General features: G+C 41.4%; 2 protein-coding genes across 8 annotated transcripts in view; one reads left to right on the top strand and one right to left on the bottom strand.

Annotated features, from left to right (window-relative positions):
* Nucleotides 1-22,495, top strand: part of ASTN2 (astrotactin 2) — an 824,356-nt gene that overhangs the window by 626,306 nt on the left and 175,555 nt on the right. The gene's annotated exons all lie outside the window — the stretch shown is intronic.
* Nucleotides 788-12,960, bottom strand: TRIM32 (tripartite motif containing 32). 5 transcript variants are annotated; one of them, XM_069474587.1, is made up of 3 exons: nt 12,887-12,960; nt 4,673-4,733; nt 788-4,440 (listed from the first exon to the last, which is right to left on the bottom strand). In XM_069474587.1, the coding sequence occupies exon 3, from the start codon at nt 4,357-4,359 to the stop codon at nt 2,398-2,400; it is 1,962 nt and encodes a 653-aa protein (XP_069330688.1). In that variant the 5' UTR covers nt 4,360-4,440; nt 4,673-4,733; nt 12,887-12,960; the 3' UTR covers nt 788-2,397. The 5 variants fall into 5 exon arrangements, with proteins under 5 accessions (XP_069330688.1, XP_069330689.1, XP_069330691.1 ...); XM_069474588.1 differs by lacking the exon at nt 4,673-4,733; XM_069474590.1 differs by lacking the exon at nt 4,673-4,733 and having other exon boundaries at nt 788-4,437.

The raw sequence follows: 22,495 nt of genomic DNA, 5'->3' as shown, positions 1-22,495 counted from the left end.
GCAATGCTAATCTGTAGTTACTGGTTTTCCAAAAGTATCCTGTAGATTCACAAGTTTGCAGTGGTAGCAGAGGAGGTGAGGTGAGGGGAGAAAATAGCCTACGCAAACCTGCTTCAACCACAGCAGCTGCTCTTTGATCTATTTTACACAATAGACTTGAATGGTAAGACTTTATTTGGATAAGGGTACTTTAAAAAACAAAACAAAACAAAAACTGCTGTAATTGAACAAATTAGTTTCTCGGGGCCATAGTCTGCAATTTAGTCAACGTAGCAGATAATTAAAAATTGACTTACTAAGCACAACTTAAAATATTCACATTAAAGGGAAAAAAGAAACAAAAACACTCACGTCACGCTTCCATTCTGAGCAAGCAGATACCCGCTTTACTTGCTGGCCGAGGCACGAGTGCAGTTTAGAGATGGGGATGGATCGCATTGCTGAATGCCAATCACTTCCTTCCAAAAGCATGGGCAGCTGGAGGATTCCTGGCCTTGTGTACCTCAAGCCCGCCCACAATATCATATTCATTTTTCTGCTACAAACCACGTGCCAAAGGAATGGGCTGCTGTTATTGCCTCAGCAAGTCCCCCACTGACAGCGAAGGCAGATCTCCCGCTGCCAGGTGCCACCACAGATAAAGTGGCTCTAATAACTAGTGGAGCCATTTGTGATGCACTTTTAATTGGATCAATTTCCTCTCAATTACATAATCTTTGAAAATCGGATGCAATTTCATAATCAGAACATGGTGCTTTCTCCAGGTGAAAAGCACAAGACAAACAAGTTTTAATTACCTCTTTACCTCTCCTTTGGCAGCTATCACAATGGAAGCCCCCCAAAACAACAAGGCTACTATAAAAACAATTTTGAGTAGCTCAGCTTAGCAAATTGTGTTTCCATGAAAGCAAGGGAAGAGCTCTGTGGCTTGCCATCACCCCTGCACCCAAAGCGCAAGATATGTTGCTTAGCAAACACCAAAGCCCGAGGAACCTTGTCACAGATTCTCTCACACACTTCTGATCCTCTTGAAAGCACAGACTACCTTCCTTTTTTGAATTGTAATTAGAAAGATAAAACAAACAGCAGAGGCTCAGTTTAGAACAGGGTGTTGGTGACTCTAAACCTTGGGGGATGATTCTATACACATGTATGTGAGAGTAGGATCCGGACTGTCTTTACATAACGGTGCTTTTGGCTGAACTTTCACCTGGACAGCTAAGTGTGCTCTCAAAGAATGCAGTGTCAGATCAGGAAGTAAAATACGGTGCATGTTATCCTTCTCCTCATCTCCCAAATCCCATATTTAATTAAAAGACATGAACACCAGTGATGAAGAAACAGTTATCAATTATTTAATGCTTGATAGAGGAATGGAAGTCCCAAAACCAAACAGTATGCACTCACTTGAGAAAAATACAGAGTAACGACCCAACAGTTTTGTTGTCTGTTTTAGTAATGAAAATGAGACGTGTCCACCTCCCCACTTTGTTGGCCCTGGCCTGTGTTGTACAATTCCTCAGACAACTCTTAGCACAGGCCAGTGAAGAGAGGTAGTGTGAAAAATGATGAGCCCTAGAGGCTATCCAGTTTGCTGGCTATATTAGCATTTATGTTTGCTTATTCCCATCTTCCTACGCCTTGGCATAATGCCAATCCATATATGCTTCTTTAAAATGCAAGCAATTTCCAGGTTGAAGTCTTCAACACCAACCAACTAGGGTCAATACATTCTCCGTAACATCTGCAATGGGAGACCAATCCAAGATGGCACAGATCCTCCAGCCGAGAGGTACTGCATCCTAAAAGGGCTGTATATTCCCTTTGGTGGCACTAGATGAATGAGCTTTCACACTGGTAAAGTTGATCAGAGCTAAGACACCACGCTACAGGAACATGATGTCGGAAACGTCACTGAAAGGTAGAGCAGATCCTACTGGAGCATGCACACTGAATGCAACCAGAGTTGAAGAGAAAGTATCACAAAGGAAGCACATAATAATAGGAAGGAAACAATGGACCAAGGACATCAAAGCCAAAAGGGAGAAATCAACAAGGATTTAATAAAGGGACAAATTTCAAATACAGGGCAAAAGGCTAAACCGGCTCTCTCTACTGAAGCCTGGGAAGTGCCTAATGTCTAGTCAAACTTCAGCTAACACTATCATATGTCCTATTTGGGCAGTACATCTGTTAAAGCTCTAAATTTAGATGGGAGGTAGGGTGGGAGAAATAACATATAAAAATCACTAAAAGACTGAGTTTCTAAAATTCTAGGACTACCCAGCTGGAATTAGGACATAGGCCAAATCTACTCTATAGTACCACCAACAACCAAGGACTAAGGAGGGAAGGGAAGCTGGCTGGGGAGCAGAAGAAACCAGCATTTCTCATCCCCTAAGGGGTGGAGTATCTTCTCAGATGGTAGGTGTAGATCTTGATGCAATGATCCCAACAGTCCAAGACCAGCAGCTGACCCTTAGGAGTAAGGGCAATGCCCACTGGACAGGTGAGCCCCTCTCGAATAAGGACACTGTAGCCCCCACCCTTAGGAAAATGGAGAATTTCCTTGCGACTACTGTCAGCCACGATGAGATCACCACGAGCATCCACACACATGCCAGCAATGCAACGGAAATCCTCGTTCTCTGAGAAGAAGTGGCTAATCTGGCGACCCAGCTGCCCATCAGGGCCCACAGAGCCAATGGAGAAGCCACCCTCCAGGTGGTGCTCATTCTGCCGATTCTCCAGATTGAGGCCCAAGCCCTGGGTGAAGTAGACAGTGCCCTCAGCGTCACAGGTGACAAACTTGGGCCGCACAGCACTGCAGAGGCAGCTGTATTTGACCACCCCTGCTCCTCGGTCAACAGTGAAACACCAAAGCTTTCCACCTTCCACATCAGTTACTACAAACTGGCCAGATGGCAGGGCTGTGATGCCCCATGGTTTGCTCAGCTGGCTCCTGTGACAGGCCACGCAGTGGCCATCCAAGGTATATACCTTGAGGGAGTTATCGTAGCTGTCGGTCACACCAATCAGCCCATGGCAGTTCATGGCCACTGAGAGAGGAGTGAGATTGGGCAAATCAGCCCCAAGGAAGCTTAGCACAAAGCTGTCAATGCCGCTGGGGCTGCGGCGGATCTCCTTCAAAAAGCCTTTGCGGGTGAAGACTTGTATGCGGTAGTTGCCACGGTCAGCAACCAGCACCTCGCCTTGGCTGGTCACGTAGAGACTGACCGGAAGGTTGAACATGCCTGGAGTGCTGCCTTTGGCCCCCATCTTCTTGAGAAAGAGGCACTGCTGGATATTAGGGGCTGCCTCGGGACCCCGCTGTTTGGCGGGTGAGGCCCTAGGGCTGGCAACCACTTCCTCGGGGCTCATGTCCATCTCTCTAAATGTTACAGAAGTGGATGCAGCAGAGGCTGCAGCCTCCATGGCCCAGGAATCTTCCATGTTAACTGTCCGGGGCTTCTTAACAGCCTGCCCAATTTGGAGGGGGCCAACGTGACCTACCTTAAGGAGCTCCACATCTTGCAAGGTGAGCTCCCGGGGCAAGCTAGCAGTGAGCTCTGGCTCCTCCTCATCAGCTGTCTCCTCCAGTAGTGCCACGTCTGCCTGCTTGATCTTGGCCAGGAAGTAGTCACAGCGAGACACAGCCTGCACCTCTGCAATGTTCAGCAGGTAACTCTGCTCCTCTATCACTTGACTATTGCACTTCTCAGCTTCGGCCAAAGAGCCTGTGAAGAACTTCCGAGAGCGGGCCAGCTCGTCCTGGATCCTGCGCTCCTCCTGCCCATACTCCTGGAGAACTGCTTTATACCTTGCCTGAAGGTCCTTAGAGACACCTTCCAAGGCTACCTTCCGCCGCTGCAGCTCCCCTATCAGCTCCCGCAGACGGGTCAACTTCTCTCCGAAGTCCCGACGCCGCTCCTCAGCTGCTTCTTTGACGGGGAGTGTGCAGTGGCCAGGGGGCTGGTGCTCCGCCTCCCGGCAAGGCTCACACAGCACCAGGCCACAGCTCCGGCAGAACTGCCGGGGCAGACGTCGCCCACAGGACCGGCACATGAGCAGCCCCACAGCCTCACTGAGCCCAGCCGTGTCAATGATCTTCAGAACCGTCAGGTTGTCTGTCAGCTGGGTCAGGCTGGTTATGCGAGTGATCTTGCTACAAAAGGGACAGCGGACGCCATTGATGCTGCTGGCCAACAGCTTCTCCAGGCACTGGCGGCAGATGGTGTGGCCACAGTGCAGGAGCTTGGGCCGCAGCTGCTCTTCTGTGAAGGACTCCATGCAGATGGGACATTCCAGCACTTCCCGGAGGGCATCTAGGTTCAGGTGAGAAGCTGCGGCTGCAGCCATTGCTCTTCCTTTGAAGGGTCCTGTTAGCACGGCCCGGAACTGAATAGCTCAGTATTCATGCCCCAGAGGGTCAAATTCCTGCTAAAGAGAGAAAAAAAAAAAAAAAAAATTACTCATTTTCCACAGCCTATATAAATTAATTCACTTAAAAAACATTTAGAGAATAGCTATGATCATTCATTCAGTCATTCATTTATTTAACAACTATTTTATTGAGGTTACTATGTGCCAGCTGATGGTGACACACAGGGAAACAAAATAGACAAAGCACTGCATAGAGGATAATTCAGGTTCTGGAGTCTGAGACACTTACTTAGTTGCGTGACCTTAAGGAAGTAACTCAAACTTCCTAAAGCTGTTTCCTTATCACTCATCTGTAAAACAGAAATAATAATGGTGTCTATCTTACATGGCTATTGTAAGGGTTAAATAACAGTATAAATAAGATGTACTTAGAACAGCACCTGGCAAGTAGTAAATGTGTAATAAATGCTGATGATTATTTTCATCTTTTGTGAAGTTTTCAACTCATAATTTATACTAGGAGAAAAGCACAGAAAAATTACCTACAGTAAAAGGAAAAAGTATAACATGGAGATCCACATGTTGTCCTGCATTGTGCGGGATTCTACCTAGGCGAATTGGGGAAGGCTTCCCAGATGCAGTGCTACTCCTAAGATATGTCTTGAAAGAAACGAGGCAATGAGGGATAAAGGTATTTTAAGCAAAGAAAATTGTGTGAGCAAAAGCGTGGAGACTTTTTTATGATGCCATAGAGTTTACTGTGTCATGTTTGGGGGCCTAGCAATCATCTAGAGAAACAGGGAATTATAATGATTAGCTTTAGGTGATCTGCAAAACATTAGATTGGAAAATAAGTATTTTCCATTCAACTATCCCAACTATCCTCCTACCTACTCACCTATCCACCCATCTAAGTCTAGGTATCATGTACTCTACCACATAGCAGGAGGTTTTCAGGATACAGATCCTGTCCTTCAGATTCTCAAACTTTAGGAAAGGAGACAAGACGTGTAGAAAATAATAATCAAGGCAGAAAGTAGTATCATAAATGAAACATAAACTAAGTTTGATGGAGGTTGAGATGGAGTCATTTCAATTTAAAAGAAAACAATTTTCACAGGGCCATTTCATACTGGCCTGGAAAAATGCATAGCTATGTGGAGACAGAGGAAAGGAGTACCAGGCAAAGGAAAGGCCTTAGCAAAGGTTAGAAAGCAAGGGAAAGGACACAAAGTTTTGTGTATTGAAAAGAAAACAGAGGACACAGCCTCTCTGTGTTTTATTTTCCTCATCTGTAAAATGGAAATAATAATGTATTTATAGGCTTATTGTAAGAATTACATGAGATAATGCACATATTTTATAGAACACTAACAATTGGCTCTGCACCAAAAAAGTCTTAAATGAATTTTAGTTCTCTTTTTTCTTATCCTTATATTAAAAATGTGGGAGAATATAGGGAGAACACAGTAACAGGTTTAGAAAAGTAAATTGGAGAATGAGTATAAAAGATCTTCAGAGCCAAAATGAAACTTTTGTGCTTCATTTTCAAGGGCACAGTGCGGCAATGAATGTTTTGGAGCAGGGAACTGATAGATCAAAGCTAGAATGGACTGGGGAGACAAATCAGAGAAACTAGTTTGGAAGCTACAGCAAAACAGCCTGAGAGAGGTAATGGGGAGTCTGAACTAGGGAGCGGGTGATAGAAATGGAAAGATGATGCATCTGAGGATTATGGTGGGATAGTGGCGAAGAGCTAAGCGAGCCAAAGGCTCAAGCCCAGATGACTTAAAAAATAGTAGTGCCTTATCAAGACAGTTTATTTCTGGCTTAGAGTACCCTCTGCTTCACCCAGTACATATTACGAACACGCCTACCCTTCTTGATACACATATGTTCATGAAACAGACCCCGGGGAGATCTCAGTGCTCTGCCGTTTTATGTCATTGTCAGTTTATACCTAAAATTAGAATGAATAGGTCTAGCAAGGTGAGGCACTTGGATAAATTCAGCCTTTCTTAAATGCAAACCCTAGAGCTGCATCTGTGCAGTCTTGTGATCTGCAGATGGTCAACCATCAGGGAGGAGGAGGAAGCGGAGGGCAAGTTAGCTTGGTTTTAAGGACAATGCAGCTAGCTCAGGAAAGCTTTGTACAGGAGGACATCAACTCTTCCTCCAGGCATACAGAAGAAGGAGAGTCAATGTACAGATGTATTACAACAAATTTCCACCATATTTAGCTTTGAAATGCAATCTGACAAATATTCAGCAGCCAGACATGCACAATCTATAAGGAACTCAATCCTACCTCCCTGAGATCCCACCTCCTTTTTACTGCAAGGGAAACAGTGTGCATCTAGTGCCTACTATGTGCTAGACACCATGACAGAAGCTTCATATGCTTAATCTCATTTAATCCTCCTGATGACACTATGAAGTAGGTAATATTTTTATTATCCTATTTTATAGACGAGGAAACTAAAGCTCAGAAAAACTGGCTCAAGGTCACGCAGCTCAAACATGGTCAAACCATGCAGTACAGATATTTTTTCTCTGTTTAACCCAACATTACTTCAAGCTATTTTTTTACTGTCATACAACAATTACTAACAGGTGTTCTCTAGACCATGCTCTGGGAAATGCATATAAATTTTCTCCATAAGGAAGAAGGAATAATAACATAGTTATGAGATTCTGCTGCTACAGAGTGGGTTAGATGGATTTATTAGCTGAGTGGCCCCCTCCCACCCACCAGCCTTGCAACCCATTATGACTCAAATCCATGCCTCAGCAAAATAACAAATTACTGCATATCATGAGCCTATAAGGTCTCATGTGGATATATTAATACGAAACTGTGAATGCTGAATTCTTAAACGTCACAGGTCTAGGGGCAAATAGTACAGAAACACTAATAGAAACCTCAATCATCCATGCAACCTTTCTCAGTTCTAACCAATAGTTTCAGTTCTCTCTTCTGTCATCTGCGACAACAGACTGAGGGCAACATTTGGTGTCTGGGTCCAGAGCATGTTACCTTACAATGTACAAGGACATCTGTGTTCTTCCCAGAGCTGGCACTGCAGATCAGCTAATTAAACAAGTCTGCCAACTTGTAAAAATACCAGCAAATTCTTTCCCCAGTTTTCTGGAATATCATACCACCTTTTTCAATTAAAAAGCTTCTTGCCTCTATGTCTAAGCCATCAGCTTGAAAAAATGAATTTACTATGCCAACATCCATACCCCAAATTATCTCGGCTGACTGCAGCTTCACCAGGCTCTCTGAGGATATCAGGAAGTTCCTGCCCTGAAGTTGCCATGTTTTTCCAGGAAAACATGAGTCCTCATCACTAAAGCATCAAACATAGGGATAGCCTCAGACTTGGAAAAGCCAGAACCACCTTTCCCATTTCCATGACTTGAAAACACTGCTTTCTGAAGGATCCTAGCCTGAAGTGGAGCTAAGAGATAGGCAGATATAGCCTCCAGGAGGACACATTTGGTCATTATTGTTAATACTGAGAGTGACTCAGATGGGAGGTCAAATTGACCTCAGTTTCCCCGAAATATTACACACGTAAAAGAAATCATATTATGATCCCAAGTCTTTAAATAACCTCCCTGCCAGCTATAAAATCTGAGACCAACAAGAATGAATCCCCTACATGCTATTTATGATTTTGGCTCTGTGATCCTTTGAACGTGTTTCCTGTTGTACACTTTGTACCATTTATTCTTGCCCTCCCACCTCATCTCACTTCAGCTTACCCACTTCCCTCGCCCCTTTGATCTAATGATTAATATTGCACATCCCATGATGAGACTAGCACATCCCAGCCCCTGATGTGAATCTACCCCTTAAGCTGTGTCTGCTCTGGCTGCCCTAACACTCAGAAAAATTATATAATTATATTCTAGCCTGATCTGGCCTCTTCTGGCACCACTGGGTTTTCCCCAATCCGTGAAATAAGTAACCAAGGCAGTAGAAAAAAAAACAAAAAACGAACAAAACAAAATAAAAAAGGCAATTCATGAAACAAATCTTTACTGAGCATCTGCTAAGAGTTGGCCCTGTGAAAGGCACTAGAGATACAATTTTGAGCAAACACATGCATGAACAGAGCTTTCACCTAAAAACTAGAAAACATGTAAAATACTACATTTCCTTTCACAAGACTTAAAGGTCCATCCTACTACTGACATACTCCCCTGGTTTGACTGTTTTGGTTTTTTTTTTTTTTTTTTTTGCAAAGTTTATCACATTTCCTTTCATGTCAGCTTTCTAAACTGTATTTATTCCTCATACATGTTAACAGAATGCGAATCAAGTAAGTAACTATCTTCATGCCACCAAAGACCACTCGCTAGCAGAACTGATTTTTAAGAAGTCAGTGACGTCACTACCTGACGTTCACCCAGTCCTGTGTGTGGGAGAAGATTCTGATAAGGTTTAGATTACTCAGGGCATTTAAGGCACCTGCAGACAGCTAAGATAAACTCAACAGGTAGCTTACAGGGAAACACAGGCATGCTCCCAAAGTTGTACCAGTCTGGGACACATGAAATCACCCAGAAGGAAGTATGTTTGTGGAAAAGGAAACATTAGCTAAACTATGTCAAGGGCAGGTTAAATCAATAATAGGATTTTCTGGAAAAAATGCTTGCCTGTTGTGTCTTCCTTTAAAACTGCAGGACCTAGAAAGTGTCCCTTGCATCTTCTACAAACATTTGGGTAGTACCTATGCTGCCAGTATGATGACTCAAAGAACACGATCAACGGAAAAATCAACAGCCTTTTCTCAGGGGACCTCCAACTCATCTCAACCCACTCAACTCTCTTTCAGTCCCTTTCTCTGCATATAACATATGTTCATTTAATTATGAGATTTTGATTAAAGGATCAGGAAAGAGATCCTGAGAAAGGAACAAAAGGGGAGAATTTTGGGGAGACGTGCATAACCCACTTAGGATCAGTAAAATCTGGCAAAGTAACACTCAATTTCCTTCCAGCATTGCCTTCCTCTCCTAATTGCTACCTCTCATAAAGCAACCACTATTTATTGTCAGGCACCTTTAGGCAGTATGTCTTATTTTCATAATAACTATGTGAAGTATGTGTTATTCCTCCTTAAAAATCAGGAAACCAATGCTCAGAGAAAGTAACCTGTCCAAAGTCTCAAAGCTAGTAAGTAGCAGAACAGGGATTCAAATCCCAGTGACAACTCCCAGCCATAAAACCACACTGACTTGAAAGATGTGTTATAGTTCCCTAGATCGAGGCAGAATCTGGCTGAGAGGTTGGTAAAGGCACCTAGGAGTAATTTTTAAATGTGATTGTTCTATCAGAAAGACATAATGGAGGGAGTGTCACAAAGGCAGCACATCAGTGTACATGGACAATGATCTACTGCAGGGCCTTATAAACTTTTGGCTTCTAACCATTCTCCGGACATAGGCATAGAGGCCCTTAAGTGTTGGAAAAGCCCTTCCAATAAAATTAGCATAATAGATCACAGGAGTCAGACAGAACTGGGTTTGCATCCCTGCTTTGCCACTTGCTATGTAGCCTTGGATAAGTCATTTAATCTATTGGTTTTCTTATCTGTAAAATAGGGAATAACACCTAGATTGTTAGCAGGCTTGACTGAGATAATGCACATAATAAGCACTCAATAAATGGTAGTTTATGGCATTTTTAATAGATTGAGGCTGACAGGACAAGTGCTTGTCCAAGGTCACATAATAAATTTGCAGCAGAGTTAAGGAGTTTGGACTTCAAGCCTCTGATTCCCAGGCTGACTCAATTTCCATCACATTTTCCTTGGGGATGTGCATAGATACTTCAGCTAAGTCTGTTTGCCCTCAGATACAATCTAGCTTTGTTTCTGCACTGGCTTCAGCAATGTTATAGCTAGCTTTAGAGCCGATAGAGCCAATTCTACTATTCTGTCCCAGGGAAAAGAAACCCAAAAGAGATCATGCAGAACAGTAATCTCCTTCAGAGCATGACTGCTTTCTGCCTCAGTCCCTGCTGTGAGGTGTTTTTTCAAGTTAATGGCCTCCATACTTCACCCCATAGTCCCCTGCACCTCAACCTGCCTGCTAACCTCAAGCTCCTCCTCTTATCTACCCACTGGTCCTGGTCTAAGAGCAAACCAAGCACAAAGTCCAGGGCTCCTCCTGACCTAATCAGAGATTTACCCCACTTCCTGCCTTTAGAGTTCAATCTCATAGTGATACTCACTGGACAATCCTCCTCTTCATTAGAGGGGTATGGGCAGAGAAAATAAGACTCAACAGGCCCCAGCAAGGAAGAAACAAGCAAAGAGGGAATATACAGTTACAGAGCTCTGAGTATGAGCTTAACTCTGCCATTCCTACCTATGGAACCTTAGATGAGTTACTTCCTAAGCCTTAGTTTCTTCATGTGTAAAACCAGATATAGTAGACCATACATAGAAGGGCTGTTATGAAATTTGAACACAAAAGTACATATAAAATGAAAAATTACTAAATTTTGAGCACTTACTATGTGCCAGACACTAGGCATCCTGATTTACTTCACTAAATCCTCACAGTAATCCTATGACATAGGTTCTATTATTATAACCTCATTTTACAGATAAAGAGCCAAGGCACTTGGTTAAGTAACTCATTCAAGACCACAAAGTCAGAAAGAGACAGAGCCAGGATTTGAACCCAGGATATCTGACTTTAGGGCAAGGTATCTCAACTTTGGCACTGCTGACATTTTAGGCCAGATAATTCTTTGTTGTGGGGGCTATCCCATGCATTGAAAGATGCTTAACAGCATCCCTGGTGTCTACCCACTAGGGGCCAGCAGTACCCCCCACCCCAACTGCGACAACCAAAAATGTCTCCAGACGTTGCCAAAGGCCACCTACTTAAGAACTACTGCTTTAGAGGCTGGCACAGGACTAAATGCACAATACACAAGAGCTCCCTTTTTTTTTTTTTTGTCTCTCTCCCAGCCCAAACACCTCATTCACAGAGCCATTGCCTCTTCAAGCTGTAGTGGACCTACAGGATTAATTTTGACTTGAGATAATGTTCCTCCCATTCCTCCGGAGGTCTCATACTACCTGCTGTCACAGCTGGAGGGATATAAGAAAAAGGGACTTAGGCAGATGACCTTAGGAAGATGAATAGTTTCTGCTTCATCCTCTCTATGCTCATTCTCTTCTTCCCCAAAGCACTTTCAGCAGGAGGTGGGCAGGGGGTGGGCAGAGTGGAGTTAGTGGCAGTACCATGCCTGCCTCATGATTAGAGATCTTTGGTTATTAAGTGAGGAAGATTCTGCCCCTCACAAGGATCGTCACATTCCTTCAGGATCTTGGAAGACTTATCAATTTGTTCCTGGACCTCTGAACTCTGCTAAACTATACACACACACACACACACACACACATTTCTTTGAGGTCCTTGGGTCCCCAGAACTCCCTCTGCTTCCCATGCAGAGACTTCAGGAAAATTTCTTTAGCAGCCCAAGACATCAACTCACAAATCTACTCAAAATACAGTTAGCTCAGTTAGGACATCTCCACCTCACCGTTCAGTCCTCTCCAAACCCTGTTTCCAACCCTCTTACAATACAGAATTCCAATCTCTTGCGCTCTCTATTGCAATCCTCACTCATTCTTTGATCATGTGCCCCAAACCCCTCTGACATAGATCCTTTAATCCCTGTTTCCAAATTTCTGCAGCATTCAGCCCTGCATTCCAGTTCAACACCCCAGTCCCACAGGTCAGATTCTGCTCTGTCTCAATCTGAGCCCCCATCTCCTTCATTCCATCAGCCACCGTGTCACCCTCAAACCCTACTCCTTCCTCTTTTACCCACCCCATGTGATGTGTTGCTTTCAAACCTTAGCCAGGTCCCTTCTTTCTGCTAACAAGATACAGCTTCCCACCGATTCCCCTACGAACTCACCCCTACCCCTCAATTTTACCCTGCTCCTATTCGGGAAAAATCCTTTCTCATTAGCAATCAGGATCGCCCTAGATCTTGCTCCATCTGATCTCAGATCTTGTTCCCTGCCAGATGCCTAGCGCCCCCAGATTCTCTCGAATCTCACCAGGGCCTCCCAATTCCTTCCTATTTGTGAAATTTTGCACCCAGATCCCTCCAGGGCCTTCAGGTTCCCTCCCATCTCCCAGATGCTGCACCCCGTCCCTCCCCGGGGCCCCCACATTACCTCATACCTCCCGAGATGGAGATGCTGCAACCGCAAATCTTCTCTGAGCCCCTCGCTCCCCTCCCCCAGCTGGATCTGCTCAGCCCCATCGAATCCCTCCCGAGCCTGCCCCTCACAGCCCCACCCCCACCCCGGTCCTGCCCCTCAGATCCGCTCCCCAGACCCTGCCATTCCGGCATGGGCCGGACGCTGCACGCCAGCACGGCCTCCCGCCCCACTGCTCCGCCACCGCCCGCGACTCTGGCCGCGGTCCCTCGTCCCCAACCCTCCTTCCCGCCCCCTACCTGACCGCCCGCGGCTCGGACGCGTCCAACGCTGCCAGCCCACCCGCCCGCCGCCCTCTGCGCACGCGCCGCTGCGTGGCCCTTAGCCGGGCGCCAATTCGCGGAGCCATCTGTCCGTCAGTACGCCCCGCCCCCGGGCATGCTGGGGCTTGTAGTCTAGCGGACGCGAGCGCTCCGGGCCCAGCGGCCCAGGGAGGGTGAGCTTCCAGCGAAGAACTGGGAACATGAGCAACACGTAATCCAGCTTTCTGTCACCTTTGTATGGATGAAGAAACGGAGGTCCCCGGGCGAAAGGGGCCCGCCTAAGTTCACTCAGTGAGTCAGGAGCTAAACCAGAACTATTGTCTGACTCCAGTATCTACGTCTTAACCCCTTCACTGAAACGTGACCTCAGGGAGGGGTGCTCATCAAAGCCTTGGCACCGTGCAGAAAGGCCTCTCTGAACCTCAGCTTTCCCATCTGAGCAATGGGCCAAGGGAAGAATAAAACTTCCGTTCTGGAACAAGCACAGAACCTGGACTCCCTTCGAAGGGCAGTGCCTCGGGCCTGAACAAATCGCTCTTGTGAAGGAATTTTTTGCCCACTCAGCTGGGAGGCCAACAGCAAAGGTAGAGAAGGGAATACACTCTGCGGGCCCTGTCCACGCAGACTGAAGCTGCCCAGGAACCCAAATGCAAGTCTAGCTTTGGGGAGTTGGGGATGGGGTGGGTGAGAGGAGCCTTACCCCGCGGGTTGGAGGGGCTCTGTTCTATTGGCTGGCCATGACCTCAGTCTCTGTGGTAGTTTGGGGTCAATTACCTGCTTCTGAAGGTGACCATGTGGTACAGCTTAGGAGCACAAAGCGCAAAGGAGTTTGAAGTAAGGTGGGCTTGGATTTCACATTCCACTTAGCTATATGACCCTGCACGATAATAAAACAACAAACAAAACCAATAACAAAACTAACATCTTTGAGCACGTGGTGTCTGGCTACAGCTAAGCACTTCAGGTGCAAAGCTTACTTAATCCTCATAAGGACCCTATGAAATAAGGCAGCTGATGCTTAGGTGGTTAAATAGCAAGGTGATCTGTTCCTAAGTGTCAGGCGCCCAGATAGAACCCAATTCTGTCTGAGAACACACCCTCTCAACCTAGTTTAATCTCGCTCCCCATTTCTTTATTTCTAAATGAAGAAGGTTAGATTTGCTATGAAGTTTAACCAAGATTGTGAATGGCTTGCACTTAAATAATGGTAACCGTTGTTTAAAAATTGTAATTAGCAGGTGGATGATACGAGAGAGTTGGTGTCAAATGGTTCCTGACTTATACTCCCTTCTCAGACCAGGTAGGCAGACTTAGCACCCTGTTTGCTGAGAACCACAATTGTCAGCCCAAAGTCTGACTCAATCCGGGACTGTTCATAGTTTTATATGTATACATATATATGCCGTATATATGTGCATATGTTTCAGTACATATATAGATGTTTCTCCCATAACAGAGGAGAGTTAAGGGCACTCCTGAAGGTCTGGGGTTGTAACTCAAGTATGCCTTTGGAAAAAAGAAAATTTTTCTCTTTAAGGAATATCAATGTTTGTACTGTCGTTTTTTAATGTTTAATTTACTTACCAGTTAAATTAATTACCTTACCACAAAATCTCAGAGTAAATTAAGCACTCTGGGGAAATGCATTCATTTTTATCCCATAGCTTTGCATACAAGGGCACAATATTAGCATTCCTCTTACATAGAGACATTTTGTTTTATTAAATTAAATTTAATTAATTAATTAATTTAAGACATGGTCTTGCTCTGCTACCCAGGCTGACGTGCAGTAGAGCAATCATAGCTCACTACAGCTGCAAACTCCTAGGCTCAGGAGAATCTCTTGCCTTAGCCTCCAGAGTAGCTAGGACTACAGGTGTGTGCCACCACACCGGGCTAATTTTTTATTTTTTGTAGAGATGGGGTCTCACTATGTTGCTCAGGCTGGTCTCAAATGATCCTCCCAACTCAGCCTCCCCAAGTGGTGAGATTATAGGTGTGAGCCACCGTACATGACCACAGAGACTTTTTAAAAATACTCTTTATGGACCACTTTACTCTTTATTCAGTGTTTTAATATAACAGTTTTTCACTGAACATTTAAACTACCTGTGTAAGTTTTCTAGGGCTGCAGTAACAAAGTATCACTAGCTAGGTGGCTTCAAACAAGAGAACTTTATTCTCTCACAATTCTGGAGCCTAGAAGACTGAAATTAAGGTGTCAGCAAGGCCGTGCTCTCTGCAAAGCCTCTCGGGAAAGATCCTTCCTCACCTCTTCCAGTTTCTGGTGGCCCTGGGCATTCCTTGGCTTGTGCTAGCATAACTCCAATCTCTGTCGTCTTTCCATGGCATTCTCGTCTGTGCTTTGTTTTAAGGACACTAGTCATATTGGATTAAGGTCCTATCCTAATCCAGTATGACATCATCTTACCTGATTACAACTACAATCACCCTATTTTCAAATAAGTTCATATTCTGACATACTAGAGGTTAGGCTTTCAACATATTTTTTTAGTTGGGGGAGGGGGTCACAATTCAAGTGATAATATCACCCTATGAGCTAAATATTGTTTTCTTCATTTATGAAGATCCCTAGTTCTCTTTTATTCTCTTTTTTATAAAATAGGGATAACAAAAGCTAACTCACAGGACTGTTAGGAGCAGAATGAGATATTGGATATAAAACACTTAGCACTTTGCCTAACATAGTAATGTTCATTATTTGCCACGTGCTATTAATAAGTTTGCTTATTGAGTACACCACTGTCTAGAAAGAGTGAGGGCTTTAGAATCAGACAGAACCAGCTTCACCCTGCTGGAAGTTTATTTTGAATAAATGAGAAGATGATTTGAAGAAATGCTTGATAACTTGTTGCAACTGACAAGTTTTGTAACCCTGGACAACTTACTTAGGCCTCTCTATATTTCACTTTCCTCCTCTCCTCTGTCTACCACATAGAAATGTGAAAGTTAGTGATGTAATAGATCTAAAATGTTTAGAGCACTACCTGGTAAAGAATAAGTGCTCGATGATTGTTAGTTATTTTTGTGGTTATTATTATTATTATTATTACTGCTTAACAAAATGGTCTCCTATTCTTCCCTCAGTAGCAATTGAATTCTGAGGCGGAAAAGGAATGTTTTGCTAACAGAATATAGGGGAGAGAATGTAAGGAATTAAAACTCTAATACATCTTAACAAGTATGTCTGAGGTCAGACATTTATAATTACTAGAATTTTCATGAAGTAGTATAAAATTATATCTACCTATCTGTATTACTTATCTCTCGCTGTATAAAAAATTACCTCCAAAACTTTGCTGCTTAAAACAACACACATTTATTATCTCACAGTTTCTTTGAGTCCTAAATCCAAGTACAGATCAGCTGGTTTCTCTGTGTTATAGTGTCTTACAAGCCTGTAATCAAGTTATTGGCCAAGGCTGGGGGCTCATCCAAAGGCTGGAATGGGGAAGTAGCCATTTCTAAGATCACTTACGTAGTTGTTGGCTAGATTCAGTTCCTTAAACATTGTTGGACTGAGGGCCTCAGTTCTTTACTGGCTTTTGACTGGAGACTGTCCTCAGTTTCTTACCACATGAACCTTTTCATGACTCATTTTGTTTCATCAGAGCCAGCAAGAGGGAGTCTACTAACAAGACTGAAGTCGTATCTTTTGTAACCCTAATCGCGGAAGTGGTACTCCTTCAATATTGCCATATTCTGATGGTGAGGAGCAAGTTACTCAAGTGAAGGAGGTTATACCAGGCAGTGAATATCAGGAGGTGGGAGTGTTGAAGGCCATTTTAGAGGCTATCTCCCTTCCTCTTGCTCTTTCTCCAACATTTTTTCTTTCCTCCCTCTTTACTTCCCACTCTCTCTCCATCCCTTTTTCTTTCTTTCCCCTCTCCTTCTCTGTATTATCTATCAATCTATCTAGTTCTACTTTTTGCTGAAACTTTGCCTCTAATCTCCATATGATGTACTCAGTCCCTTTGTATTTCTCAGCCTAACCTATACCTGGTCGTGGTCAATAGATGTTTGAATTTAATTTAAATTTAAAGCATAAAAGAGCATTCAAAAAGTCAGTTTTATCTATCACTTTTACATAATCATATTGGTAATATTTACCTAAATATAAAGTCATCCTTACTCTGGTCATACATTCTATGATAATTATGGGCATCCAACAAGTATTTTTTCTAATAAACATATAGTTAGATATTTTATTTTCTTAACATGGAAGAATGTTTGAAATCATTTTTCTCTGGACTTCACATTTGTAAAACTGGCTACCTAAGAGTCTGTCAGGTTAACAGACCCATCTTTGAACATTGAGCCATCACAAATAAGACTGCATAAATGTCCTTGTGCAGAGAGATTTTTTTTTCCTTTCTGGCTTATTTCCTTGAGCTGATATGGAAATAACTGGTTCAGAATTTTGAAGCTTTATTTTAATATTGTATACATTTATGTTCATTGACATTTATGTTCATTGACCAGACCTAATTTGTAATAGTTTGAAGAAGTGCGGATGGTCAAAGTTTCAGCAGTAATCAAGCACTGGCTGGGTAGGTGCTTAATACATGTTATTGCCCAGAGGACATTCCCTGTGTAGTGCCAACAACCTCAACTCAACACTAAATGAAGGCCTCTTGGAAAACTTCCCATAGGCTTAATTTCTACCAAGCCCCACATCTCAACCCCAGTCCCAGAAACCCTGCTCCTCTTGGCTTCAGGATTTCAGCCAACTTTTCTCTTTATGGTGGCTACCATTAATCACTCCATAAATGGCATCTGTAGGACTGGCTACAGACAAGGAGACAGATTCCTTTGCCCAACCCCCTCCCCCATGCCACATATTCTTTTCATGTCACTGCATATCCATTGTTCTATTTTATTTTTCTAAAAATAGGGAAAATTTAAAAATTAAAACATAACACATAAGAAAAACTGATAAGCTGGATTTCATTAAGATTAAAAACTTCTGCTCTGTGAAAGACGATGTCAACATAATGAGAAGACAAGTCAAAGACTGGGGGAAAATATTTGCAAAAGACACATTCAATAAAGGACTGTTATGCAAAATATACAAAGAACTCTTAAAACTCAACAATAAGAAAATGAGCCAAAGACTTTAACATACATCTTACCAAAGATGATATACAGATGGCAGATAAGCATATGAGAAGATGTTTTATGTCATATGTCATCAGAGAAATGCAAATTAAAACAAGATACCACTATACCCCTACTAGAGTGGCCAAAAGCAAGAATACTGATAACACCAAATACTGACAAGGAAGTAGAGTCACAGGAACTCTCATTAATTGCTGGTGGAAAAGCAAAATGGCACAGCCAATTCAGAGGATAGTTTGTCAGTTTCTTACAAAACTAAACATACTCTTATCATGCAATCTAGCACTTGTGCTTCTGGGTATTTACCCACAGGAATTGAAAACATATATCTATACAAAAACCTATACATGGACACTTATAGTAACTTTGTTTGTAATTGCCAAAACTTCAGAACAACCAAGATGTCCTTAAGTAGATGAATGGATAAATAATTTGTGGTACATCCAGACAATATACTACATTTAGCACTAAAAAGAAATGAACCATCAAGCCATGAAAATATGTGGAAGAACCTTAAATCCACATTAGTAAGTGTAAGAAGCAAATCTTAAAAGGCTACATACCGTAGGACTCCAACTGTATGACATTCCAGAAAAGCCAAAACTATGGAGACCGTAAAAAATCAATGGTAGCCGCGGGTTGGGGTAGGGGAGAGGGATGAATAGGTGGAAGACAGAGTATTTTAGGGCAGTGAAAATACTCTGTATGAAAATGTAATGGTGTATACATGTCATTTCATTATATATTTGTACAAACCCATAGAATACACAACACCAGGAGTGACCTTATAATGTAAACTATGGACTTTGAGTGGTTATGATGTGTCATTGTAGGTTCATCAATTGTAACAAATGGACCACTCTGCTGGGGATGTTGATAATGGGAGAAGCCATGATGCTATGTAAGTGTGAGGACAGGGAGCATATGGAAAATTTCTGTACCTTCCTTTCAATGTTGCTCTACCTTCGTTTCAATTTTAAAGACTGAAAAAATAGCCTCTAAAAATAATACACATGAACACATATTTACAAGAAAGAATCAAAACAGTACATAATGTAGAACAGGAAAAATCTCTCTTCATTCTTCTCCCCAGTAATAATTGCCTTTAGCAATTTTGTATAATCCTGGCAGCCGTCTTTCCTCAATGTTTTATTAAGGAAGATTTTAAGTACACACAACACACACACACACACACACAGAAAATGGTATAGTAAATCACTATGTGTCCATCACCTAGCAATAATTGTTGTCAATATTTTGCTAATTTTGCTTCAGCTATTGCTCATCTCCAATTTGTTTTTTGTTGCTGGAGTCTTTTAAAACAAATCCCAAATACAGTATCTTATCATTTCTCCTGTAAATACCTCAGTATATATCTGCAATGGATAGTTATATTTTAATACAATCTCAATATCATTATCACATCTAGCAGTTCATATTCAAATTTCCTTTATTGTTTCAAAAATATCTTTTGTAGTCTATAAATAAGGATCAAAATGTCTATATGTTATGCTAGGTCTCTTTTAATCTGTAATAGTTACACCCTTTCATTTTCTAATATCATTATTTGTTGAAGACATTGGCTCTTTTGTCCTTTAGAACTTTCCACATTGCAGATTTAGCGAATTGCTTTATCACGGTGTTGTTTTACTTGTTCCTCTCTCTTGGGGATTTGCCACTTTTTTTTGTCTCATGGACTCCTTTTGTAGAATGATGAAGACTACAGACTCCCTTCTCAGAATAATGTTTTTAAATACATAAAACAAAATCCATGAGGACTACCAAAGAAAGAAATTATATCAAGACATAGTTATAAAAATTTAAATAAATGTATGATGTAGTAATGCATTTATTCATGACAAGAGTCTAATAACTATAATTTCTAAGTAGTATCAAGCATAAATATTTTGAAATATTTCTAATAACTGTAATGTGTTAGTTCATGTGAATTACATCATGTGAATTACATCATGTGTTACATCATGTGAATTCTATGATGTCAAACTCATAGGAAATGTTAATACTGCTATATTTTGTTGTTTGCATTCATAATTTAAGGAAATACTAAATTGCAGTGGTAAGATACTAAAAAACAAAAGTATATATTTTTTTCCTATACAAATTCTCAGACCCCTGAATTCTATCTGTAGTCCAAGGAGTACCACCTGAAGTACACAGGCAGGACCGTGTCCTTCCCATGGCATCATATCACGGGCACTTAATGTCTGGTTGTACTTGTAGTCATGTTGAATTTGAGCAGCAGGTTCAGCTATCTGATCCATTCATTAAAAATTTTACATCAGCCTTTCTCCTAATGGTTTTAGAATTTATTGATGATAGTTGTCTAGATCTATTATTTTATTAGAGATTGCAAAATGGTAATTTTTAAATTCTATCATCCTTCACGCTTTCATTACCTATGATATTTCCATAAAGAAAAATACAGTTACTCTGAAATCCAGTTGATATAATAAAAGCATGACTGATTATGTCATTCTTTTATCAATTTTTAGAATAATGTTCTGGTCTTCTAGCAATACCCAATGGTGACCAATAAGCTTTGTTCCTTTGTTTTTTGTTTGTTGTTGGTTTTGGTTTTGGTTTTGGTTTTGGTTTGAGGAACATTATAAATTAATGGAAATTTATTGTTTGATAAATTTCAACCAATTGCAATCATTGTTCTTTTCAAAAGTGTTTACTGTTAGGCCAGTGTGAGCTTTTGTAAGTTGGTTTCAGTGTCCTTTAGAAATGACTCCATTAGTCTTGAACTTGTTTTTTGGTACAACAAAACATCCCAGGCTCAGCTTATACCATACTTGTTCTAGATTTGGATTCAGGAATTTTTCCAAGAATCCTTTGTTCCTTTTAATGGAAAATAATATTTAAAAATCACAGTCTTGGCATTAGGGGTATTTATTGCTAGTACATTGTCATTACTTCTAGGCCTTTTCAGTGGGCAGAGGTACAAAATGTTTATTTTTTAACAGAGAAAAACAAATCATAAGGTTTTATGATTTACAATTGAAATTTCAGTTAACATAATTTTTCTTAACTCTATTTTGTGCCTTAGTTGTCTCTCATGCTGAAAAATCTTAGTTTCTAATGATAGTAATGTAATGGCTTATTTGCTATAGCCGACAATGTAAGCATAATTGTTTCAAAATAACAACACCAATAATACAACTAGTAATAAGACCATTAAATCTAGATTTATTTGTAGATTATTTTGTATTGGAATATTTCTTACTAAGCATGTAAAATAAAAATACTGCATTTTAAATCTACTCAAATTTATTATTTTCTCTACATGGTTATATCAAAACTTTGATATACAGTTAGATATATTTTTTCAATTCATATATAATTTATAGAGATTATTTTTGTCTTTCTTTTTTGATTTTTAAAAAATTATGTAAAACTTGTGTGTGATAGATAGCAAAGCTAAAACTTGTATTAAACAAGGTATACTGAGAAACTCTTTTACCCTTGTCTCTGGACACTGTTTTCTTGTTCCCCCTGTAGGTAACCATTTTATTAGTTTTGGTTACTTTCTTCAGTGTATATTAGTAAAAAATAACATACACATATATAAAAATATATATCTTACACATATATGTGTGTGTTTATACTCCCGTCCCTCTTTCTTACACAAAAGAAAGCACTATAGATACTACTGGGCACTTTGCTTTTTCTATTTAATAAAATTACTCCATATCTTACATAATAAAGATTGTACTAATTTCTTTTTAAAGTACATAATACCCCACTGTTTGGATGTACCTTAGTTTTGCAATCAATTTCTATTGATTGTCTATAGATTTTTATTTTAAGAGTTTTATTGCTGATCAGTACCATGTAATGGGCAGAGGTAGCAGTCATTGGAAATTCAGTTTCCAGAATTTATAGCTGCCTAGACTTGAATCTCTAGGCATGTGGCAGCTTAACATAGGATAACAGGAAAGTGCTTAGATGTAAAGCAGGTCAAAGTGGCAATCCAGGTCTTCTTGGGCCCCTGACTTCATCTCTATGGACTTTCATTTCCTCATTTTTAAAAAGCAATAATGATGTTTGAGGCCAGATGTTGGAGAGCAGCCTGGGCAACATAGTGAGACCCCATCTCTGAAAAAACAAGGTGATAATAAAACCTACCTCTCATTGTTGTTAGGATTTATAGAGACCAAGTGAGATAAGGTATGCAAAACAAGTAGCAGAACAACTGGCCTGGAATATGTGCCTATAAAAGTGTAGCTATTGTTTATATTAACAATATTACTGATTGCCTCAAATATAAGTCAGGGAATCCCTGATGAGTTTCAGCCCTTTATATTTTATTTTGTTATATTTATTTTTTGTTGAGTGGGCTAATTGATTTTTCTCCCTTCCCTTAGCGGCACAGCTACGGTGCAGAGGGGAGCTAATGGAGAAGTCACTCAACCTTGAACATGT

This window comes from Eulemur rufifrons, chromosome 7 (genome assembly GCF_041146395.1).
Source record: "Eulemur rufifrons isolate Redbay chromosome 7, OSU_ERuf_1, whole genome shotgun sequence".
NCBI lineage: Eukaryota > Metazoa > Chordata > Mammalia > Primates > Lemuridae > Eulemur > Eulemur rufifrons.
Note: the sequence above shows the minus strand (reverse complement) of the source record. Positions and strands in the feature narration are given on the sequence as shown.